At 37.7% G+C, this 23762-nt stretch overlaps 2 protein-coding genes across 4 annotated transcripts; both read left to right on the plus strand.

The window, feature by feature from the left end:
* The first annotated feature begins 538 nt into the window (after window positions 1-538).
* LOC127802021 (uncharacterized) lies at window positions 539-3506 on the plus strand. 3 transcript variants are annotated; one of them, XM_052337646.1, is made up of 4 exons: window positions 539-685; window positions 1232-1350; window positions 1692-1982; window positions 2599-3506. In XM_052337646.1, the coding sequence occupies exons 2-4, from the start codon at window positions 1243-1245 to the stop codon at window positions 3187-3189; spliced, it is 990 nt and encodes a 329-aa protein (XP_052193606.1). In that variant the 5' UTR covers window positions 539-685; window positions 1232-1242; the 3' UTR covers window positions 3190-3506. The 3 variants fall into 3 exon arrangements, with proteins under 3 accessions (XP_052193606.1, XP_052193607.1, XP_052193604.1); XM_052337647.1 differs by lacking the exon at window positions 539-685 and adding an exon at window positions 702-903; XM_052337644.1 differs by lacking the exon at window positions 539-685 and having other exon boundaries at window positions 1044-1350.
* A 300-nt stretch (window positions 3507-3806) lies between these two features.
* LOC127802022 (plasma membrane ATPase 1) lies at window positions 3807-23602 on the plus strand. Its single transcript, XM_052337648.1, has 22 exons — window positions 3807-4501; window positions 5250-5355; window positions 5626-5745; window positions 5857-5955; window positions 6183-6320; window positions 6447-6581; window positions 17020-17199; window positions 17369-17575; window positions 17694-17813; window positions 18318-18437; window positions 18776-18898; window positions 18984-19088; window positions 19182-19326; window positions 20095-20259; window positions 20344-20582; window positions 20668-20700; window positions 20796-20877; window positions 20999-21159; window positions 21418-21630; window positions 22594-22776; window positions 22993-23168; window positions 23455-23602. Exons 2-22 carry the CDS (start codon window positions 5296-5298, stop codon window positions 23549-23551), a joined length of 2901 nt encoding a protein of 966 aa, XP_052193608.1. The 5' UTR covers window positions 3807-4501; window positions 5250-5295; the 3' UTR covers window positions 23552-23602.
* The last annotated feature ends 160 nt before the right edge of the window (window positions 23603-23762 follow it).

The following is a 23762-nucleotide window of genomic DNA, read 5'->3' on the forward strand; positions in this document are numbered from 1 at the left end:
ATAAGGCAAGAGCAAGAAATAAAAGTTTAAAGAGCCTAAAAGACTTCTTAATTTAGGAGAATCTTTTAAAAATTATAAGTGAGATTATTTCAAATAAGTGGGCTAAAAATAAATAAATTATAGGATGTGGAGTATTTGAGTGAAATTGGCCCAAAGTAGATTCATAGGGTAAAGTACACTAAAGTCACAAAATTTTGGCGTCATTTTTAATTTGCTCACTAAATTTCAATTACTTGTAAAATGATAATAAAATTTTAAAATGTTTTACAATACGGTCACTCAAGTGATTTTTTGATGGTTCTTAATCAAAATTGTTGACGTGACGATAATGTAGCGATGATGTAGCCATTACCAAATCAACAATTTTAACGAGAAATTGTCAAAAAAATTACTTTAGTGACCATATTATAAAATATTTTAAAAGTTTATGATCATTTATAAAGAATTGAAGTTTAGTGATCAAATTACAAAAGACACTAAAATTTTGTGACTTTTGATGCGATATACCCTAATCTCATATGTTAGTGTGGGGTAAATTTACCTAAAATTTATTTAGATTCATTTTATGCATCTTTTATTTTGTTTTGGAATTTAATATAATTTAATTTTCTTCTCCTTTTCGTCAATCAACAGAAAGGAGATCGGAGAAGGTGTCGCCGGGCAAGTGAATGGCCAACTGAAACAGGTAACCGGAACCGAAAAAGAAAGTTGCTGGAATTCTCATCCTTCCCTTTTGCTGACATAGGAATATTTTATTTTCTGCATGTTTAACACATTCCGGACGTATCTTTGTCTGGGTTAATGCCTATGTTGCGTTTTGGGACCGTTCGTTTCGATTTTCCAGCTTACTGCGTCACTCCACCTGATGTTGTATTATTCCTGGATCTGGTTCTCTTAGTGCATGTGCGCGAGGTGTTACTTATGTTCTTGTTTTGTGGGCATGAATTGTTTGTTAAAATGTCAAGGCGAAACTGTTTGCTGTTATAAAATCTAGATAGTGCCCGACAAGGCATTGAATTGTGAAGACTACTCCCCCCCCCCCCCCCCCCCCCCCCACCCAAAAAAAAAAGGTAGTAGTAGAGATGTTCTCCAAAACACACAAAATGTGTAAACATGCCTATCACCATGATAGCCGTTGTCACTGACAAGACCCTGAGAATTTATGATGTTTTGGTATGGAAGAGAACAGCAGTCTTCCATCTAATCTATGCTTTTTCAATTTGTCCTGCAGTTCATTCTTTCATGGAGCGTTGGAGTGGAATCTTAAAGGTCCCACTGTACCCTAATAGTAAGTCTCACTACAGAGTTGCAGTATCCCTCTGCCTAGCATCTTCTTTGAAATCTCTAACTGTAAGTTCTCTATACCTGTGCCCCAAATACTTGTTAAGCCCTAGAAATTTTCGGTACATATTCTTTGTGCTCTAGTTCCTTCAAAACCTGAATTTGACACTAATCCACAACTTTACATTTACCCAAGCTCAACATGAATGAATTTTCTTTTGTTGTCATGCTTCAGAAACTTCACTCTGTTTGCATCTCCTAAAGGAAAGTTGGGACAGAGGAACATCTAAATGCACCCAAAATTTTGGGAGAGCTGTGCTTTTCGTGATTCTAATCACTATGTTCCAAACAGACGTACTTTGCCTCACTGAGAGGTGTCTGACTCGTTTTTACTTACATGTGAGTGACAGATACCTTCTGCAAATGCAATCCTCTTCAATGGGGATCGAGTTGAAGGCACTGGAAATCCAGTGATTGACAGGCTGTCAGATTTACAGAGAATTGCTGAAATTCTGGTTTCAAAGTTTGGTTCTTCTGTAAACGTTTGGGTTATTGAAGCATCCACTTTTAATGGGCCTTTTGCAGTTTATAAGGATTTCATTCCATCTGTAAACTGCTGGGGGGAACCAAAATCATACAATTCAAATGGATTTCCAGCTTCTGCATCAACCGCTACTCTCCTGTCTAACTGCCTCAAGGAGGTATTTGATCTTCATGTCCATTTACAACTTCTGTTTCTTAAATTCAATCAATTTATCTAGTCAACTAGAACTGTATCCTCTAGTTTTTTGTGAGCTATCGCGTGCTACTTTTGAACAATTGTGCTGAGGTACGAGTCAGTTGGTTCAAAAGCAAAGCTGATAAATCATGAATTCAAAGATGGGAAACTATGGGCAGGTCGATCGAGAGGGCAAGGAAATGTGGATATTAATATCATCATCACAAGAGAATGTGGATATTAATTAATATATATTTTAAATTAAAGTGTTACTAGTATAGATTTTTGCTTCATCTCAACTGCAATAGTGTGCTTGGAGTTTTTCGTTTGATGCACCAAACAAACATTATGGCACATATTTCATGTTCACATTCTGTTTGGTCTGTGTCTCAGATGGTGCGAAGATAACAAAATGTTCCTGCAATCCTAGATGCTCCTGTAATTAGAATTATTAAAAAAGTTTGAGAACATGTTTCTTAACTCCAATCATCGCTTAAACCATTTCAACCTACTTGTTGAGATTACATTTTCCGATTTATGTTCTCATGCTTTCCTAATGTCTGAATTCCTCATTAAACTAAAACTACTCCTTGTCATAGGCAAAAAAATTCCCTTTTGGGAAACAGAAAGAAGCTGTCCAAGCTGGAGCATCTGTATCATGCTTACATCAACCCAGAACATTCATCCTTGGATTTAGTAAGGGTGGAACAGTACTGAACCAGCTAGTAACTGAGCTCGGCTTCTCTGCATTCAAATCCTCTGAACAACCAGGCAATGTAGACAAACAGCTAATGGCTGGAGGCCATATTAATGTCCCAGACCAGGATCAGATAATACCAACTTCAGCAAAAAGCCTCTTGAACAGCATAAGCGAGATCCATTACGTGGATGTTGGCCTAAACTCCTCTGGAGCATACTTAACTGATGGCGATGTAATTGAAAAACTCTCAAAGGGCCTAGCGCAAGGAACTACTGGAATTCGTTTTATCCTCCATGGAACTCCCAGACAGTGGTGTGACAGCAGAAGAGAATGGATAAAAAATGAGAAGGAGAAGCTTCTCCGGCTGCTGAAATTGGGGTCTGAGAAGAGTGGAGGCAAACTGCAAGTATGTGAGAGATTCTATTTTGCTGATAAGCCTCCTAGCATGCAGATGCATTTTGAAATAATAGATCATTTGGATGTCAGTTGAGTTCTCTGATCTTGATGGAAATGCATGCTGGCCAGAGTTGGCTTGACGATTGCTGTACCCACGGGGCACATTCAAGCGAACAACAGTTGCGTGATTTTGAAACGTTGAACCTTGTGAAATGTTGGCTGTTATTGATCACATAGACTAGTATCTAGTTTTTGATGTGCATTGTATATTAGTTTTGTGCACATACAACTAACTTTTAACTGTTGTAGCTGGTTCCAAGATTAAACAAACAAAGAGAGTGGTTTTAGATAATCCGATAGTCAATAATTAATGTAAAACTCGTTAAATCAAACAATATCTGTTATAGACAATCGTTATTCCTTTTATCAACTAAACTTCATAGGATGTTGTATTTTAATCCAATTATCGATGATTAATTAATTATTTTATTTAAAATGCACAACAAATTCATCAAACATTATTTTCTTTCAAAATTTTACAGCCACTATCATGATCCAAAGTGATATTAAAAAATAAAGATTAAATAAAAAAATAACAATAAGCAGGTAAAAAACAAAAAAAGAGATGGGAAAGTAAAACAAGCAGTTCATGCAGCCGTGACTCGCCGGTCAGCCCATGGCCGTGGCTGAAGAGAGGGGAGGGACACAGAAAGAAAGAAAAGAACGGTCTTGTTTGGTTCCCACGAAAATTGAAAGAGAAATTAAGCACGAGAGAGAGGAAGCCAATGAGATTGAGAGCAATGCTGCAGAGCCAAAACTCGGATCTTGGATTTGCCTGTCAATTTGATTTTTGAATAAACGGCCCACAGTTTTTATTAATCTTGAGTGCCAACGAAGGAGATCCAAGTGTGACTACTCCTTTGTGATCGCAACTTTAACGTCAAAATCACGCTTGGAAATGACGGTTTCTGGCTCGGTTTGTTCCTGGATTTGATAACAAATCTATAGAACTGGAAAGGAGGAGGGTCGGCAACTCGTCGAGTTAAACAAGTAATAAAAAGTTAAAATTCATATAATTGGCCCACGCTACGCAAGCGATAAAAGCTTGATTATGTCATAATGCCGTCCCGCAATTTGTTGAATTCGGAGGCCGTCAAATGGAGCTAATCCAACAGACATTTCGGACCTCTTTGGCCGGCGGACCCCCAAACTCCGCCGTCTTCTTCCACATGGCCTCTCTCCCTTTCTCTCTAGTTCAAACTGATGTTGGTTGATTTCAGCCACAGCATTGTTATATATGCTACTCCTACTCCTGGTTCCATTCTCGGCTTATTACAAGAGCACCCTCCGAAGAAAACCAGCCCCAGGCACCAACAGCTTGGCAAATATTCGTAGGGGCTTTAGGGGTAAGTGTTGGACTTTGAGGGACCAATAATACTCTTGCTAGGCTTAGGCTTCCGGAATAGTGTCATAAGTCTTTTCAGTATTAGAGACTTGAGAAATCAAGTGATGGGTGACCAACTGGGCCTCAAATAGTACAGTAAAGCTACTTAGAGGACTCGGAACTCTGAGACCTCCCAGACATGTCAATGCACCTTTGCCATGGGGCTACCAGCCTATACCACCCGGGCTTCGGTTGAGTTATGGGCTTCATATTTGTCTGCATAGGGGGGCAAGTATAGGCTGCAGAGAGTAGTAACTGCTTGATTAAATGCTTCCGTGGATCTAAATCTGCTTATATTGATTGGTAATTAATTCCACATTTCCAGACTTCGTATTCAGCAACGTTAGGTTACATTTTGATATTTAAATTAAATTTTTTGGTGCATTTATGATATGGGTTTGGGAGTTTATTCTCACCTGTGATGATGTTGATCACTTCTAATTTTCTGACTTTTTTTTTTTTCTTTTCAAGTGTTTGGTTGAGAAGAAGGGGCAATTCTTGTATGATATTATTGAGAATAATTATGTGACAAACCTATCATGATATTATGAAAAATATATAGACTAAAAGGATTTGAACAGAGTTCAATTCCTCATAATTTTTGGAAAATATAATAGTAGTTTTTAGATTGTCATGCAAGTTGTTTCTGGGCGTTGTGTGGAAAGCGAGATGAATTTGTGATTCATTTGAATGAACTGAGAAAAATGCAGATTCTTTACAAAAAAACTTGCGAGGTGGAAACTTGAAGCTGTAGAGATGGAAATGGATGACAAGGCAATTGCTCTCTGTGCTGTTATCAAGGAATCTGTTGATCTGGTATGTTTTTTACGTTTAAATTTTGTGGAAGTTGTAGTTTGCTTAATATCAGAAATAAATGATTTACAGAGTGTTCGAAAAGTCCAATAAATGACATGATTCTTCCTGAAAACCATAGACTTTAGTATATACGTGTATATCTGTACATGTACAGATCTATTTATACTTGAAAATGGAACCAGTTGATAATTAATCTGTGAAAAGGAGAGAATGTAAGAAAGAAAATAAACAAGACAGAGGAAATTGATAAGCTTACTGTACTTCATGTAGGAGAATATACCCCTTGAAGAAGTTTTTGAACATCTTAGATGTACAAGAGAGGGTCTGAGCTCTGGTGCCATTCGAGATCGATTGGAACTCTTTGGTTACAACAAACTTGAGGAGAGAAAGGTTAAGAAATTTTGGTTTTGGTGAATTCCTTGTTTCTAGTTCCGTATCCTTTGCCCTATCTTGTTTGTTTGATTTCTCACTTCTCAGGTTGAACTTTTCTTTCTTCTTTAGGAAAGCAAAATAGTAAAGTTTTTGGGCTTCATGTGGAATCCTCTGTCATGGGTCATGGAAGCAGCAGCTATTATGGCCATTGCTCTTGCACATGGAGGGGTAAATCTTCATTCTCTTTTTTTGAACTTTTAGTGTGGTGTTAATATTTCATTCATGAGAAGCAGTGGCAGTTCATAGAAACTGATCTGTGATGCCTGAATTCAAGTTTATCAAAAGTTCTGCAATTACCAACAAGAACCAGAAAAGGAGATGATTGCTTTTCTTCAAGGTGCAAGAAAATCTTGAGATTAATTTATATTGACAGAATTTTATTTTATGTCTTACAGAATAAGGGTGCAGATTACCACGACTTTGTTGGCATCTTGACCTTGCTCATTGTCAATTCCACCATCAGTTTTATTGAGGAAAATAATGCTGGAAATGCAGCTGCCGCTCTTATGGCTCGCTTAGCTCCAAGAGCTAAGGTTTCCCTCTTCTAAGACTAAATCCCGATAAAATTGCTTGAGCATCATCATCCAGCCAAAGAAATTCAAGTTTTCTTTATATTTTCTTCATTAACTTTTGACCCTTATGAACTATTTACTTAACAGGTCTTGCGTGATGGAAAGTGGAGGGAGGAAGATGCTTCATTTTTAGTTCCTGGTGACATAATAAGTATTAGACTTGGTGATATTGTACCTGCTGATGCACGTCTTCTTGAAGGAGATCCACTAAAAATTGATCAGGTATGTGATTTGCTCTGTGATATAGAATTATCCGAACTTTAAGACCAGCAATTATTTAAAAGAAAGTAGTCTTATATTTCATTATGAAGAGTGTTATTAAGTCTCCATTTACTGAGGTTAGATTTTTTTTTTCTGGAAATTGCATTGATGACACTCCAATATGTGAGAAAAGCCAGGGATGAAATTAGTTTCTCAGAATCTGCTGTATTAGTTTCTGCAACCTTTCTTCTTAACTATGTTTCTCAAATCTTTTGTTAAGTTTTTTAACTTATATATTGCTTCTGTTGTCTCAACAAATTGGTAGAAAGTCCACACTTCTTGCACAAAGGAAAGAGGAAATTTTTAATATGAACAAACTTAAACTATCCGAATAAATAGGAGAATTAACTCGGGTATATTGGAGACTAACAATACAATCTGTTTTCTCAAGTTGTATTGAACTTGAGATGGATGTATATACATGAGCTTGCCTACGATAGCTCCTAAAATATAGGGATAAAATACAAGTGAAAACAAATTCAAATTATACTTAAATGTTACTGTTGGGTTTTTCAGAAACAGGAAAAGAAAACAGCCAAGTTTGTAAGCAAGAACAATGAGAGGTTGAGACTGCAAAAATGTCTACATAGCATCGTTGATTAAAACTGATATTTATATGTGAATTCATAACAGAAATTCAAAAAAAAAGATTCAGCCTTATCTGATATCTGTTGCATCTAACAGCCATATCTCCTAAGGCACAGCAAAAGAAATAACAAACTTCCTGGTCTTTTGGTCATATTTCAGCATATGTTTTTGACTTGTTCAACCAGTTTATCAGCCACCTCAGCACCTTATGCAGCTCCTGAGACACGTCATTCAACACTCCTCCTTGGCTCTAGAGGTGCAAACTCCAAGCCTTTGCCTCAAGAACTCGAACCTAACTTTAGAAAGCGCTTTTGTCAATATGTCAGCATTTTGATTTTCAGTCTTGCAGTAGACTAAGCATACTTCACCATCTCTTTGTACCTCTCTTAAGAAATACAATTTTATTTTGAAGTGTTTTGTCTTTCCATGAAAGACAGGATTGTTTGCAATTGAAATTGCAGCTTGGTTATCAACATAAATCTGTGTGCTTCTCTTTTCTTCCATGTGTAAATCAATCAGCAGCTTCCTTATCCATAGGGCTTGATTCACAGCTGCAGCAGCTGCAACATATTCTGCTTCAGCTGTGGATTGTGCTATCACATCCTGTTTTTTAGAGCACCATGAGAAAATACCAGAACCAAAAGTGAAACAATAACCAGAGGTGCTTCTCATATCATCAATGCAACCAGCCCAATCACTATCAGAAAATCCATAAAAAATGAAGTCTTTAACCTTACTGAACTTAATACCATAACCAATCGTACCCTTGATGTATCTAGCCACTCTTTTTGCTGCTTGAAAATGGACTTCACTAGCACAATGCATGTATCTTGACAACAAACTTACTGCATGCATTATGTCTGGTCTTGTTGCAGTCAAGTACATTAGGCAGCCTATCAAGCTCCTGTAACTTCCTTCATCCACCTTGTCAGCATCATCTTCTTTGCAGAATTTTTCCTTTTGATTCATTGGAGTTGCTGTAGGCTTGCACTCCTCCATGCTGAATTTTTTCAGTAGCTCTTTGGCATATTTTTGTTGACAAATGAAGATTTCATTCTGCTGCTGTTGCACCTCCATCCCAAGGAAGAATGACATCTTCCCAAGATCAGTCATCTCAAAGACATTTTTCATTTCTTCTTTAAACTTCTCAATCAGTTCTTCATTGTTTCCTGTTACCAACAAGTCATCAACATATAAAGATACAATAATCACATCTGTATCTACCTTTTTGACATATAATGTAAATTCACTCAAGCTTTTTGTAAAGCCTAAGTCTGTCAAATGTGAATCAATCCTGCTGTACCAGGCCCTTGGGGCTTGTTTCAAGCCATATAAGGCCTTTTTCAGCAGATATACCTTGTCCTCAAGTTCCTGGACAGCAAACCCTTCAGGCTGTTCCACAAAGATCTCCTCCTCTAATTTCCCATTTAAAAAAGCTGACTTGACATCCATCTGATATATAATCCATCCTTTTTGTGCTGCAAGAGCTAGCAGCATCCTTATTGTGTCTAGTCTGGCTACTGGGGCAAATGTCTCCGAGAAATCCACCCCAAACATCTGTGCATATCCCTTGACAACCAGCCTTGCCTTGTGTTTGTTCACAGAACCATCAGGATTAAGCTTGGTTCTGTAAACCCATTTGACTCCTATGGCTTTCTTGTGTGCTGGTCTATCAACCAACTCCCAGGTATTGTTCTTTTCAATCATCCTGAGCTCCTCTTTCATTGCAGCTATCCATTTCTGGTCTGTTGCAGCTTCTTCATACCCTGCAGGCTCCAATACTGCCACATTGCACCTTTGATAGATATCAGCAAGTGTTCTAGTGCCTCTCACAGGAACTTCATCTATGTTGTCATTCTTCTCCAAGAACTCTAGGTCCTTGTTCTGTTCTGCATCTTCCCAATTCCAGCTTTCTGTTTCAAGAAATTTGATATCCTTGCTAACAATTACTTTGTCAGTTTGTGGCAGATAGATCCTATAGGCTTTTGAAATATTACTATAGCCCACAAAGATCCCTGGTTCTGCTTTCTTGTCAAGTTTATCTCTCTTCACCTGTGGAATATAGGAAAAACACAAACAACCAAAAATTTTTAAGTTTACTAACCTTGGTTTGTAACCAAACCAGGCTTCAAAAGGAGTCTTTCTTTTTAAGGCTTTTGTTGGTAGCCTATTGAGCAGAAACACTGATGTACTGGCAGCCTCTGCCCAAAACCTTTTTGGCAACCCTTTCTCATGAAGCAGGCACCTTGCCATCTCCATAATTGTTCTGTTTTTTCTTTCCACGACTCCATTTTGCTGAGGAGTATATGGAACTGTAAACTGATGTTCAATCCCTGCATCCTCACAGAACTTGTTGAATCTGTTGGAGGTATACTCAGTCCCATTGTCTGATCTGACCACCTGTATTTTGCAACCACTTTGGTTTTTTACCCATACTTTAAATCTCCAGAATGTATCTCAGACTTGAACTTAAGAAAGTAAATCCAACACATTCTTGTGAAATCATCAATAAAAGCAATGTAATACTTACTTCCTTTCAAAGACGGCATTGTTTGAGATCCTCCTACATCTGTATGGACCAATTGCAGCCTCTGTGTAGCTCTCCATGTCTTGTTTTGAGGAAAGGGAAGCCTTGTCTGCTTCCCATATTGGCAGGAAGCACATGCAGGGAGGTTTTCCTCCAATTCAGGTAGGTCTTCCACCAAATTGTTTTTCTTCATAAAAAGTAGGGCAGCATGGTGAAAGTGCCCTAATCTCCTATGCCATAGTGTAGCATTACTGTTCTCTCTTATAACTGCAGCCTGCTCTTCTTCCAGTGGATTCAAAGCAAAGCTTTTGCTTCTCATCTTGACTTTAAACATATCCTTTCCTTCTGCATCCTTGATCATACAGCTCTTGTCTTGAAACAAGACCTTAAAGCCCTTTTCTAGCAATTGACCGACACTTAGGAGATTTTGATCAATCTCAGGCACATATAAAACATCAGGGATGAGTTTCAAACCTGAGAGGCTTTCAATGGCCACTGTACCCTTGCCTTTTACTGCAATGCGAGCACCATTTCCAATCTTGACTTTGGAAATGATAGTTCTATCAAGCTCCCTAAAGAGCTCCTGATCAAAAGTCATGTGGTTTGTGCAACCACTATCTATAAGCCAGCTGTCACTAGAGCTGTTGCTGGCAAAGCAGGTTGCCACAAACAGCTGCTCCTCCTGGAATTGATCTGTCACAGCCTTAGCTTCACCCTCTTCCTGCTGTGTTCTGCAAATTTTCTCCATGTGCCCTATCTGACCACACTTTCTGCATTGAACATCTGGCCTCCACCAGCACCTTCTTTGTGGATGGTTAGTCTTTTTGCAATGAGGGCATGGTGGATATGTTTCACTCTTGTTGCTGTTGTTGTTGCCTGTACTTGGTCCAGGCTTCTTGTTGTTGTTTTGCCTCTTCTTCTTGTTCTTGCCTCCTTCATTGTTTTGTAATCTGGCTTTAAAGGCACCCTCCACCGAACCTTCTTGCCTCATGAGCCTCCTTTGCTCCTGTGCTTGTAGTGCATTAACAAGTTCTGCCAAGGAAATGCTTGACAGATCCTTTGACTCTTCCAAAGAAGAGATTTTAGCTTCATACTTCTCAGGTAATGTAACCAGAATCTTTTGTACAATCCTCTCATCAGAAAGTTCCTTACCAAGTAATCTCACCTTGTTTACAATGCTGAGTAGTTTGTCAGAATATTCTTTGATGGATTCTGACTCTTTCATTCTTTGCATCTCAAATTCCCTAATCAGGTTCAGCACTTGCATGTTCTTTGTCCTATCATTGCCTTGGTATTCCTTCTTGAGATACTCCCAGATATCATTTGCAGATTCTAGGTTCATGATTCTGGTGAAAATTGTGTTTGAAACTGCAGAGTACAAGCAAGCCTTTGCTTTTGATTTTCTGGTCTTTCTCTCCTTATGGTTCTTGATCTGAGCAACTGTTGGATTGTCAGGCAATGCAGGAACTGCGTAGGCATTCTCCACTGCTTCCCATAAATCCAAAGCTTCCAAATGAACTGTCATTCTGACAGCCCAGGCTTGATAGTTGTCACCATCAAAGACTTGTGGTGCAACTAGCGGGAATGATCTCTCTGACTCCATTTGATCACAGATTTGTGTGTTGTGTTTGTGCGGAGGGTTTTGATTTGTGTTTTGGCTCACTCAACTCACAGATCCCTTAAGAAATAAGGCTCTGATACCAATTTGTTGGGTTTTTCAGAAACAGAAAAAGAAATAACAGTTACAAATAACTCGAGAAGCCTTTGAACTTGATTGACTGTTCTTCTCCTATTTTCTTGGAACTACTTTATGTCTTCATCCTCTTATCTCTTTAGTTTGAAGATTCCTTATCACTTCTTGTTTAACAGCCTTATCTCTTGATTTCTGTCCATGGTAGAATAATTTGAACTTATTCTTTTCTTCTTTATCTCCTTCAACACTCCCCCTTAAGCTGGTGAATAGATACCTATCATTCCCAGCTTGCTCTAATTGATTCAAACCCTTGTCTTGACATAGCCTTTGTAAGGATATTTGCTTCCTAAGACTTAGTGGGAATATAGAAAATACTAATACCTCCATCTTCAATTTCTTGTTTGATAAAGTGTTGATCAATCCTCACATGTTTCATTCGATCATGTTGCATTGGATTATTCACAATACTTATTTCCAATTTGTTGTCACTGTATAGCCTAATTGGAGTAGATATAAGCATGTTTAAATCCTTCATTAGTTTCTCAAGCCAGATAACCTCACAAATACCTTGAGCTATAGCTCAATACTTTGCTTTTGCATTGCTACGAGCCACCACTGTCTGTTTCTTGCTTCTCCATGTAACTAGGTTACCCCATAATTTTGTGCAATAATTGGATGTTGACCTACTATCCTCAATAGAGCTAAACCAATCTGCATCTATATATCCCATAATTCAGGTCCTCACTCTTTTTGAACAACAACCCTCTTAACCCTCCTCCCGGTGTTCCCTTAAGATACCTGAGAATGTGACATGCAACATTAAGGTGTTTGTTAGTGGGGGAATGCATGAATTGGCTTATCACACTCGCAACATATGCAATATCAAGGCGAGTGAGGGATAAGTAGATTAATTTCCCAACTAAACGCTAATATCTTCCTCTGTCCACTTGATATTCACCTCTATCTTCCTCTATATACTTCTAGTTCGGTTCTAATGGAGTGCTGGTAGGTTAGGCAAGTTTGCCTGTCTCCTTTAATAAATCTAGGGTGTATTTCCTTTGAGAAATGAAAACACCCTCTTTACTTCTAGCCACTTTCATCCCTAGGAAATATCTTAGCTTTCTTAGGTCTTTCACTTCAAAAACCTATCTTAATTGCCTCTTGAGATTCTCTATTTCTTGATTATTGTCTCTAGTGATGATAATACCATCCACAAAAACAATCAGAATTGTCTTTTTGCCATCTGCTGCATGTTTTGTAAACAATGTATGATTAGCTTACCCTTGTTTGTACCCAAGCTGATCCAACGTAACAATAAACCTTTTGAATCATGCTCTAGGGGACTGTTTAAGTCCATATAGGGATTCTTTAGCTTACAAACCTTCCTTTTTCTACCTTCCGTCTCAAAGCTAGGAGGAATTCTCATGTAGATTTCTTCTTCTAGTTCACCATTCAAAAAGGCATTCTTAATATAAAGTTGGGGTAATTCCCAGTCTAGACTAGTTGTAAGTGAAAGTAAGACATGCATAGAATTTAACTTAGCAACTAGAGCAAAAGTCTTCTCATAGTCCAGTCCCTGAGTATGTGTGAAGCCCTGGGCTACTAACCTGGCCTTGTACTTGTCAAGACTTCCATTTGACTTATATTTGATTGTAAACACCCACTTGTTGCCAACCATCTTCTTGTTATCAGGTAAATCCACAATATCCCAAGTACCATTCTTCTCTAGTGCCTGCATTTCATTCATAATGACAACCCTCAATTGTGAGTCCTATAAAGCACTGTATATGTCATTAGGAATCTTGATCTCATCAACACTAGTAGTGAATGCCCTGAATTATGGAGATAATCTAGAATATGTCAAGTGGTTAGAGATGGAATATTTGGCACATGACCTCACTCCTTTCCAAAGAGCTATTGGTATGTCCAGATTATCAAATTTTGCACATACTACCTTTTCCACGTCATCAGTCACTGGACCTGTCTCTAGATGTGACAATGGACCTTGTTGAGGATCATGAGGTCTTCTAGAATAAACCAATGTTGGTTTTTCAAGAACTTGTTCCTATTCTCCCCCTTGATCGGTTACATAGATTTGGGTAGGGATAGTGATTGCCTTAGGTATGTCAAGTTGCAAAGGAGGAAAAGAATGAGAAAAAGAAATTAAGGTAGGAGGAGAAAGAGTAGTATCCCAATATTGTTCTGCACTGGATATTCCCCCCTGCAGAGAGATATTGGGATAAAAGGGTTGATTCTCAAGAATGGAGACACCATAAGAAACAAGGAATTTTCGGGTGTAAGGACAATAACACTTGTATCCTTGTTGGCTAAGAGAGTAGCCAACAAACACACATTTTAGAGCTTTAGGAGTCAGTTTGGAATGAGAAGGATGATGAGCATGCACAAAAAAGGTATACCCAAAGACTTTCTAGGAAAGAGAATTAAGGATTCTAGTATGATGAGGATAGAAGTCAAGAAAGGTACTCAAGGGAGTCTTAAAGGCAAGGGCCTTGGAAGGGAGCCTATTAATAAGGTAGGAAGTTGTAAGAATTGCTTCCCCCCCATAGGAAGTTGAAACTGAGCTGGTAAATATCATTGAACAAGCAGTCTCAAGAAGGTGGCGATTTTTCCTTTCTACCACCACATTATGTTAAGGATTGTAGGGGCAAGAACTTTGGTGAATTATCCCTTTTTCAACTAAATAATGATTAAATTCATTTGAGAAATACTCCCTGTCAGTATTTGAACGAAGGATATGGATTGATGATTGAAAGACATTGCATACCATCTTATGGAATCTTCTGAAGATAGCACTGGCTTCAGATTTTTCTTTCATTAGGAAAACCCAACACACCCTTGTATGGTCAGCTATGAAAATGATAAACCAATAGGTATTGGTTAGGTTAGGAATTCTTGTTGGTTCCCAAATGTCATTATGAACCAAGTAAAAAGGTTTGGAAGGTTTATAAGAATGAACAGGATGAGATATTCTGGTTTGTTTAACAAGTAAACACTGCTCACAATGAAACGAAAAACATCCTTTATTGATAAAAAGATGAGGATACAACACTTTAAGGTAGGTGACACTAGGATGCTCTAGGCATTTATGCCATAATGTTATTTCAGAATCTGAGACAGAAGAAAAAGATTTATTATGTACCCTAAATCTAGAGGAATTATAGGATCTCGAAATGTAGTAAAGACCATCTCTTTCCTCACTGCCAATCGTCTTCCCCAAAGATAGGTCCTGAAATTCACAGTGAGATGGAAAGAAAATCACCATACAACTCATGTCTTTCATTAGCTTACTCATGGATAATAAGTTACATTTCAAGTTTAGAACATACAATATAGATTTTAAGTGTAAAGCTGCCAGATAGACTGATCCTTTCCCTTTAGCCAAAGAAACTGTACCATCAGCCATTGAGACTGTGATATCCCTGTCACATGTCTTATAGGTTGATAAGGTATTACTTGCCATATGGTCTGAGACACCTGTATCTACAATCCAAACATTTGCAGTGAGTTTTTGAGAGAGTAGAGACTGGCGTGATGCACCTTGTTTGGCAAGGGATGCTGCTGGTTTAGGAATCTCTGTAGGATAAAATGATTTCGATAATTTCTTCTGATTTAGTACCTGCTGCAAAAATTCCAGTTGATCCACAGTCAAAGTTAGACTGGTTGGCTTTCTAGCTTCAAAATTTGCCACATAGGCATATTGAGTTGCCTTTCTCTAATTTTTAGGTTTCCAATTTGCTGGTTTACCAAGAATTTTCCAGCAAGTTTCCCTTGTATGATAGGGCTCGTTACAGTGATCACACCACTGTTTGTCTCTTTGGAACTCACCACGTGGTGAGGGTGTAGCTTTTATCTTTGAAGTAGCAAGGGCTGAATTCTGAGGGCTATTATCATTGTTAGGAAGCATTGATGGATTCAGCATCACTTTCTTTTGACTCTCCTCTTGTCTCACTTCTGCAGAGACCTCTCATATAGATGGAAAAGGTTTAGCTCCTAGCAACCTACCTCGAACTTCATTTAATTCAGTGTTGAGTCCATGGAGGAAGTCAAACACTTGTTCTTTTTCCAACATTCTGTTGTATTTCACTCCATCCTCGGAGCATTTCCAACTGATCTCATAAAACATATCCATCTCTTGCCACAACTCAGTCAAAATATTATAGTATTCAGTGACTGAGTGGTTACCTTGTCTTGTTGTCCAGATTGCAAACCGGATTTCAAAGCACCAAGTAGTATTTTCCATATCAGAATAGATTTCCTGCACTGCCTCCCAGATCTCTTTAGCTATTTTGTAAAATAGATATGTCCTCCCAATCTTTGGCTCCATAGAGTTGATTAACCAAGCCATGACAATGGAATTCTCAACCTCCCAAACACCATAGATTGATGCTTTAGTGTCAAGCATAGGTGTTACTCCCGTAAGATATCCAACTTTCCCTTTGCCCTTAATAACCAGCAAAACTGATTGAGACCATTCTCTAAAGTCAGCTCCATTCAGTTTGTGCTGAGTAATCTGAAGGGTGTGGCTGTCAAGAGATATTGGAACAATAGGAACTTGTGTGGCTCTAGTTGGAATAGGGATAGTGGTGGATGTTTCACTGGCTGATTGGTTTCCAGCCATTATTTACAACTTAGAACTCTATAGCTCATTGGGTCAAGAGATGAAGGATTCAGCCACGAGAACCGGTGGCTCTGATACCATGAACAAACTTGAACAACCCGAATAAAAAGGAGAATTAACTCAGGTATATTGGAGACTAACAATACAATCTGTTTTCTCAAGTTGTATTGAACTTGAGATGGACATATATACATGAGCTTGCCTACGATAGCTCCTAAAATACAGGGATAAAATACAAGGGAAAACAAATTCAAATGATACTTAAATGTTACAGATAACCTGGGAAGCCTTTGAACTTGATTGACTTTTCTTCTCCTATTTTCTTGGAACTACTTTATCTCTTTAGTTTGAAGATTCCTTATCACTTCCTGTTTAACAGCCTTATCTCTTGATTTCCGTCCATGGTAGAATAATTTGAACTTATTCTTTTCTTCTTTATCTCCTTCAACATAATATAAGAGTATACAGAAAAGGAAAGAAAAAAAAAACACAAAGCTTTGTGCATCTTGGCTCTAGCTTACAAATATATAAGGACCACTAGCTCACATTGTTCTTGTTTTCTGTATTTGGTAAAGACTATAGATGTGAAAGTTCAAAAAGGTCAAAACTCTACGTCTATCATTCAAGTTCTTAGCTCTAACATAGATTGTGTCTATGAGCCAGCAAACATGGCATTTTGAATACCATCACATTACCTTTCTCAATTAGTGGTGTGTTTAACCAGGTTGATAGAAACTAGTTGTATCTCAAGTACTTGAAGTTTTGAAATTGAAAGATAAATTGCTTGATTGCCTCTAAGTGCATTAGAATCTTTTAACAAAAAATACCTAGGTGAAACTTTTGATTTTAACTAGTAGATCAATCATTTGCCATGGACTAGTTCAGTTAAGTGTCTGACCTTGATCTACAATTTGCTAGTCTAAAGTATGTAATATTTCTATGCCATACACAGTCTGCCCTTACTGGAGAATCACTTCCTGTAACCAAGAATCCTGGTGATGGAGTTTACTCAGGTTCAACATGTAAGCAAGGTGAAATTGAAGCAGTTGTTATTGCAACAGGAGTCCATACTTTCTTTGGTAAAGCAGCTCATCTTGTGGAAAATACTACACACATTGGGCATTTCCAAAAGGTCTGGTCCTCCAGGATTTGCTACCTGAATAATACCAAACCTGTAAAGTGATTGACCAAGTTATTTTGACATGTTATATTAACTTTGCAAATGGGACCAATGGGTAGAATTAAACAATAGCATAGACATGTATTTATCCAGATTAGTGTCTTCATTTTGATGGTTTCAGGTTTTAACAGCAATTGGAAACTTCTGCATTTGCTCAATTGCTGTGGGCATCATAATTGAAATCATTGTTATATATGGGATTCAGAAAAGGGGATATCGTGTTGGAGTTGATAACCTCCTCGTCTTGCTTATTGGTGGGATCCCTATAGCAATGCCAACTGTTCTTTCTGTTACCATGGCTATTGGTTCGCATCGTTTATCTCAGCAGGTGTGCAAAAATTCTAAACCATGCTTGATGGAGTTATATGAAGCATCTGAATAACATTTGAGATCCTTGAACTTTTAGCCCCTGTTTTGGATTTCAAAGTATACATTGTTTGAAGCAGGGTGCCATAACAAAGAGAATGACTGCAATTGAGGAAATGGCGGGGATGGATGTGCTTTGCAGTGATAAAACAGGCACACTAACACTTAACAAGCTCACTGTTGACAAAAATATGATCGAGGTAGTACTTCTATTCCTTTGTTTTAACTCTAATCTGCATTACAAGGCTAGGAATTAGAACAGCTTGAAGTTGATCTCTTAGGCACATTCTTCATTTATGTCCCATGCAACCTAATCTAGGCTTTAATTCATGAGTGGCAAGCCTTTATGAGGCAAGAATTACAATCTAAACATCTGACAAGTGTGTTCATTGTCGACATAGATATTTGCTAATACATAAAGTGTAAAGTGGCTACATATATATTTATATATGTTAGAAATGACATGTGGCACAGGAAATAATAAAGTGGCTACATATGTATTTATATATATTTGTATATGTTAGAAATGGCATGTGGCACAGGAAATAATAACCATATTATTAATATGACCTTTCACTGACTGTTGGGCACTAGAAATGGTGATAGTACCAGTTCCATCTAAATGGTTCCTACACAATTGGATGAAATTAAGTCTTCTAGTTCTTGTACCATCAACTCATTTTAATATGCCTATGTCACTGCAGGTTTTTTCCAAAGGTATTGACAAGGAGATGGTTGTACTAATGGCTGCAAGAGCGTCACGCTTAGAGAATCAGGACGCAATTGATACTGCAATTGTTTCAATGTTGACTGACCCTAAGGAGGTATTGAGTTTAATTTTTAAAGATGTTAGGACTCTTTATATTTAGATGTTAAAGATAATTTTTTTCAACTTAAGTCCATGAAGGCCCTACAAATTTGTCATCCAATGAGGATTCAAGCATTTAGTTACTTCTTTCAAGTGCTAGTTTCTATAGTTAGATTCTGAAAATGATGTCCATATTGGCATTTAGTGTAAAAAAAGTGTTGATGTGGACCTTGGTACATTGACCTGTTGAAACACTATTATCTCAATCACTAGATTAATTTGCATCTAAGGATTCACTTAAGCCAAATTGTGAAACTTGATTGATACTTTCTGGAGTTGATTTATTTGATGTAGGCACGAGCTGGAATTAAAGAAGTTCATTTCCTCCCTTTCAATCCAACTAACAAGAGGACAGCACTTACATTCATAGATATGGCTGGTAAAATGCATAGAGTGAGCAAAGGTGCACCCGAACAGGTAGAATATGGAAAATGTCTTAAATATGTCTCGTTTTCATAAAATTAAATCTACATTGGTAAGAGTGATCACTTATGATCTTCAGATTCTCAATCTGGCACATAATAAATCAGAAATTGAGAGGAAGGTGCATGCCATGATTGAAAAATTTGCGGAGCGTGGACTTCGATCCCTTGGAGTTGCTTACCAGGTGATTAACTTTTTTATGAAATTATTTTTAATTGTATAAATTTTTCCTCAAGACATTTGTGTGACAACTAGAGCATCTCTTTTCTTTCTTTAGGAAGTACCCACTGGTAACGAGGATAGTCCTGGTGGCCCTTGGGAATTCATAGGCCTTCTGCCTCTCTTTGATCCTCCACGTCATGATAGTGCTGAAACAATCAGGAGAGCTCTAGATCTTGGCGTTAGTGTTAAGATGATAACAGGTGCATGCCACTGTTATTTTCTTTTATTGCTCCATTCTTCTATGAGCTATCACAATTTCATATGCTGCAATTTTTGGAACCGGAACAATAAACAGAGAAATGTTGCCATGAAATATCATTGAAAATTTAGGAACATATATCAACATTTACCAAATGTAATACCAATTTCCAAAGATTGGACTAATTAGCTGTTATAAATCATAGTATTGGCATTGTTCACTTCTTAGTTTCTTACTTGATCACAATAAGATAAATTGATCTGGAGATGGAGCATAGGTTAAGACATTTTGTCAATGCTACATCTTCAGGAACATTTTCTTATCAACTAAAGGATAAATATTTGGCCATAGCTTCCCTTCTGTAAATATCAATTTAAACAATTGGGAAAGTTTTAGATGAGATTACAACTAGAACTCATGTACTCAAGAGCAGAAAAAGGCTAACCAGGATGAAGAGAAAAATTGAGATTCATGATCATGGGGTTTGTGGTTTTGAATGAATCTTGCCTTCTAGATAAAGTTAGTTTGATCAGTTCATGTATGCAGCTATGAAGAGCTGTCCCATACCATAGAATTTGATTTTTCATATTTCTTGAATATGAAGTCAATCATATTCATTTGAATAAGCTGATACATATCTTCACATATAGAGTTACATCTGATACGTTATCTTATGTTTTTCTGTACAATAGCCATTTGACATTTTTTTATGACATCAGCTCCGCGTGTCCACAATTGAAGTCTGAAAGGTTATGAATGAAATCTCCAGGTGACCAACTGGCAATTGCCAAAGAAACAGGAAGACGGCTTGGGATGGGAACTAACATGTACCCGTCTTCATCTTTGCTTGGCGATAGCAAGGATGAGGCAGCTGCAACTCTACCAACTGATGAACTCATTGAAAAAGCTGATGGTTTTGCTGGTGTTTTTCCTGGTATATATACTGGTGGCTTTGATATGTACACTCTATATCTCATATTTTTATTAATTTCTGATTCCACTTTTTTTTTCTCTATAGAACATAAATATGATATAGTAAGAAGATTACAAGCCAGAAAACACATCTGTGGAATGACTGGTGATGGAGTAAATGATGCACCTGCCTTAAAGAAAGCAGATATAGGAATTGCAGTTGCAGATTCTACAGATGCTGCTCGTAGTGCTTCTGATATAGTTCTGACTGAACCTGGGTTGAGTGTGATCATTAGTGCCGTCTTAACAAGCCGTGCAATATTTCAAAGGATGAAGAACTACACAGTAAGCTAAGCTGCTATTGGTTGTATAACCTGAAGATGTAGCAAACAGAATACAAATGCTAAAATTTTCTTTTTCTTCTCTTCAGATATATGCGGTGTCTATCACTATTCGTATTGTGGTAAGTTATATTCTAATTAAATTTTTGCATGGAATATTCTCTAAAACTCCCTGCATCGGTCTTAGCTTATTTGTAACTGGGATTTGCTTTGACAGCTGGCATTTATGTTGTTGACTGTTTTCTGGAAATTTGACTTCCCCCCTTTTATGGTTCTCGTCATCGCCATTCTTAATGATGGTTAGCTATTCTAAATTCTCATCCTTCACAACCCATTTACTCCTCAATTCATGCCTGATAAATTTCTGTTTAATTTGGTTATATAGTTTTCTTGATCTCATCTCATGAGCTTTGCTTGCAGGTACTATAATGACAATATCCAAAGATAGGGTCAAACCCTCTCCTCTTCCAGATAGTTGGAAGCTAAGTGAAATCTTTGCAACTGGGAGTGTCCTTGGTGGTTATTTGGCTTTAATGACAGTAGTATTCTTCTGGTTATCTTATGAAACTAATTTCTTTACGGTAAATGGCTGCCCTTCTCTCATGTATAGAATAACACCATATATGCATAGCAGGAAACCATATTATAATATGGTTTAGGGTTTAGTTTATTATAATATGGAAATTTGTGGACCTTACCCTTCGAAAAGTCAAAAGAAAGGGGAAAAATTTAATCAGATGAATTTATACATCTCCTTCGTGTAACATTGATTTCTCACTTGAGCTCAAGATCAATTTCTTTAACATTGAGATATATACCTTATTTTTTCTCTACTGCAGAAACATTTTCATGTAAAGAACTTCAATCAGCACCAGTTTAATATGTCAAATAAGACTGAAGCTGATCCACTGAAAGAAAGGATGGCATCTGCTGTTTATCTTCAAGTCAGCACCATCAGCCAGGCCTTGATTTTTGTGACTCGTTCTAGGGGCTGGTCATTCATGGAAAGACCTGGTCTTTTGCTAGTAACAGCCTTCATCCTGGCTCAATTGGTAAGAAGTCTTATTACATCATCACTTTGTTTTATTTCAATAAACTAATTAGAAAATAAGCATATTGAATACAATCAGAACAAAGGACAAGGCTGACCAGAGGTCCATCCACCGATCCACATTCAGCAATATGCATCCCTAGTTTATCTCATGTTATATGACAGTTCCTAAATTCCATGCCAGATCCAGATTTCTCCATATAATTCTAGAGTGCAATTATATGGATGTTTCTCCATACGTTACACCCAAAACTGAACCTTTTTTTGTGCGGATTTGTTTGTCCAATGGGAAAGATCTAGAGAATAGTACACTTGACATGCATCCAGAAGTGCCTAAAGAGCATCAATCTTGATTTCAGGGCTTATGTCAAACATTAATGGTCTAAATACAATTTCATTGGTTTTAGAATATTCATTCTCTTTTCTTTATTTTTCATACAACTCTTCCAGATCCTTCCAAAGTGGGGAGCCTTGTGCACTAGGGACACCCTTTATTTTTTTACGAATCTTTGCATGAAAATTTAACCTCGATTATTATTTTCTCCAATTCTCATCATCCTCAACAGTTTGCTTTGTCTTCTTACTGTTTATTAGCTGCTGATCTTACCAGCGGGTATTTCTGATGGCAGGGACATCCTTAACTAAGAAAATATTAAAAGATGAAATCAAGCTTTATTTGAATTTTGTCATTCACTTTGCAGTAAGAGGAAATCTTTAGAAGGGGTAGTTCCTTTGATTCAGAAATTTATTGGTATATCTATCATGGGCCTATATTGGAACAATTCAACTCTCCTCGTCATCTAGGTTCTCTTCCTTCGCCTATTGTGACTACCAAACTCATAGTTCTTAATAAAATGTATTGGAACTTATTTTCATGCCCGCTTAGATGTTTTAGTGACTGCATCAAATCATTAGTGACTTCCTGTTCAGTTGGAGAGTTAACTTTGGTGTTTCTTCTTTGCAGATTGCAACTGTGATATCAGCCACAGTGACCTGGAAAACTGCTGGAATTAGAAAAATAGGTTGGGGCTGGACCGGTGTTATTTGGCTCTACAACACGGTGACTTACTTGCTACTTGACCCTATAAAATTTTCGGTCCAATATGGACTTAGTGGAAAAGCCTGGGGTCTGGTGGTGGATAAAAGAGTGAGTACAGCTGAACTTGCTTTGTCAATAGCATGCTTTCTGTGAAGCCTTTATGCGAATTATGCGAATGTTTTCCTCCGAATCAAAGTAATTTGAGCAGTTTCCAGATAGATTCCTCAACTTGGATTTACTGAACGCATTTAGCTTTGAATGACTAACACTGAAATTAATTAGGATCACAATGTTCTTATGATGCCCTGTTTGGTGTTTCATTAGACTGCGTTTACGACCCAAAAGGATTTCGGAAGAGAAGCTCGTGAGGCTGCGTGGGCGGCTGAGCAGCGCACACTGAATGGCCTGTCGGCAGAGCATAGGAGGTTCACCGAGCGCCATGCTTTTAGGGACATTAATCTTATGGCAGAAGAAGCTAGGAGGCGTGCAGAAATCGCAAGGTTAGTCTTTCAACCTTAGAACTGATGGCTCCGAGGGACCACATTATTAGTAATTTTACGTTGGCTGTCGCAACTTAACTGAACCCTTCTCCTTTATTCGGGTTCGGGACTGAATTCAGCACTAGATGATGTTGTGGGGATATTCAATCCACACACACACACTGTTGATTACTGCAGTTTGCTTCAATCAATGGTTCTTGCTTGGTTTGAGCTTTGGAATACTGATCAATCAGTGGCATCATACTGATCATTTCTATGTTTCTTTTTTGTTTTTTCTTGTCTGCAGAATGAGGGAAATTCACACTCTCGAAGGAAAGGTAGAGTCCTTTGCCAAGATGAGGGGCTTGGACATCGATGCCATGAACCAGCACTATACTGTCTGATCTGCACTCTGCTTATACACTCCTTTGCTGCTTCTATTTATTTCTTTTTTCCTTTCCCCCCCCCCCCCTCCAATTTTATTGTTTATGTCTTGTAGTTGAAGTTAGTTAATTATTCCTTTTTAACATGTCCTTCCTATATACTAAATTAATTATTGACTTATTGTCCAAATAATTTTCCAAAAATACTTTCTATATAAATTTCTCTCGTCAA

Source organism: Diospyros lotus, chromosome 5 (assembly GCF_014633365.1).
Source record: "Diospyros lotus cultivar Yz01 chromosome 5, ASM1463336v1, whole genome shotgun sequence".
NCBI classification, from domain to species: Eukaryota; Viridiplantae; Streptophyta; class Magnoliopsida; order Ericales; family Ebenaceae; genus Diospyros; species Diospyros lotus.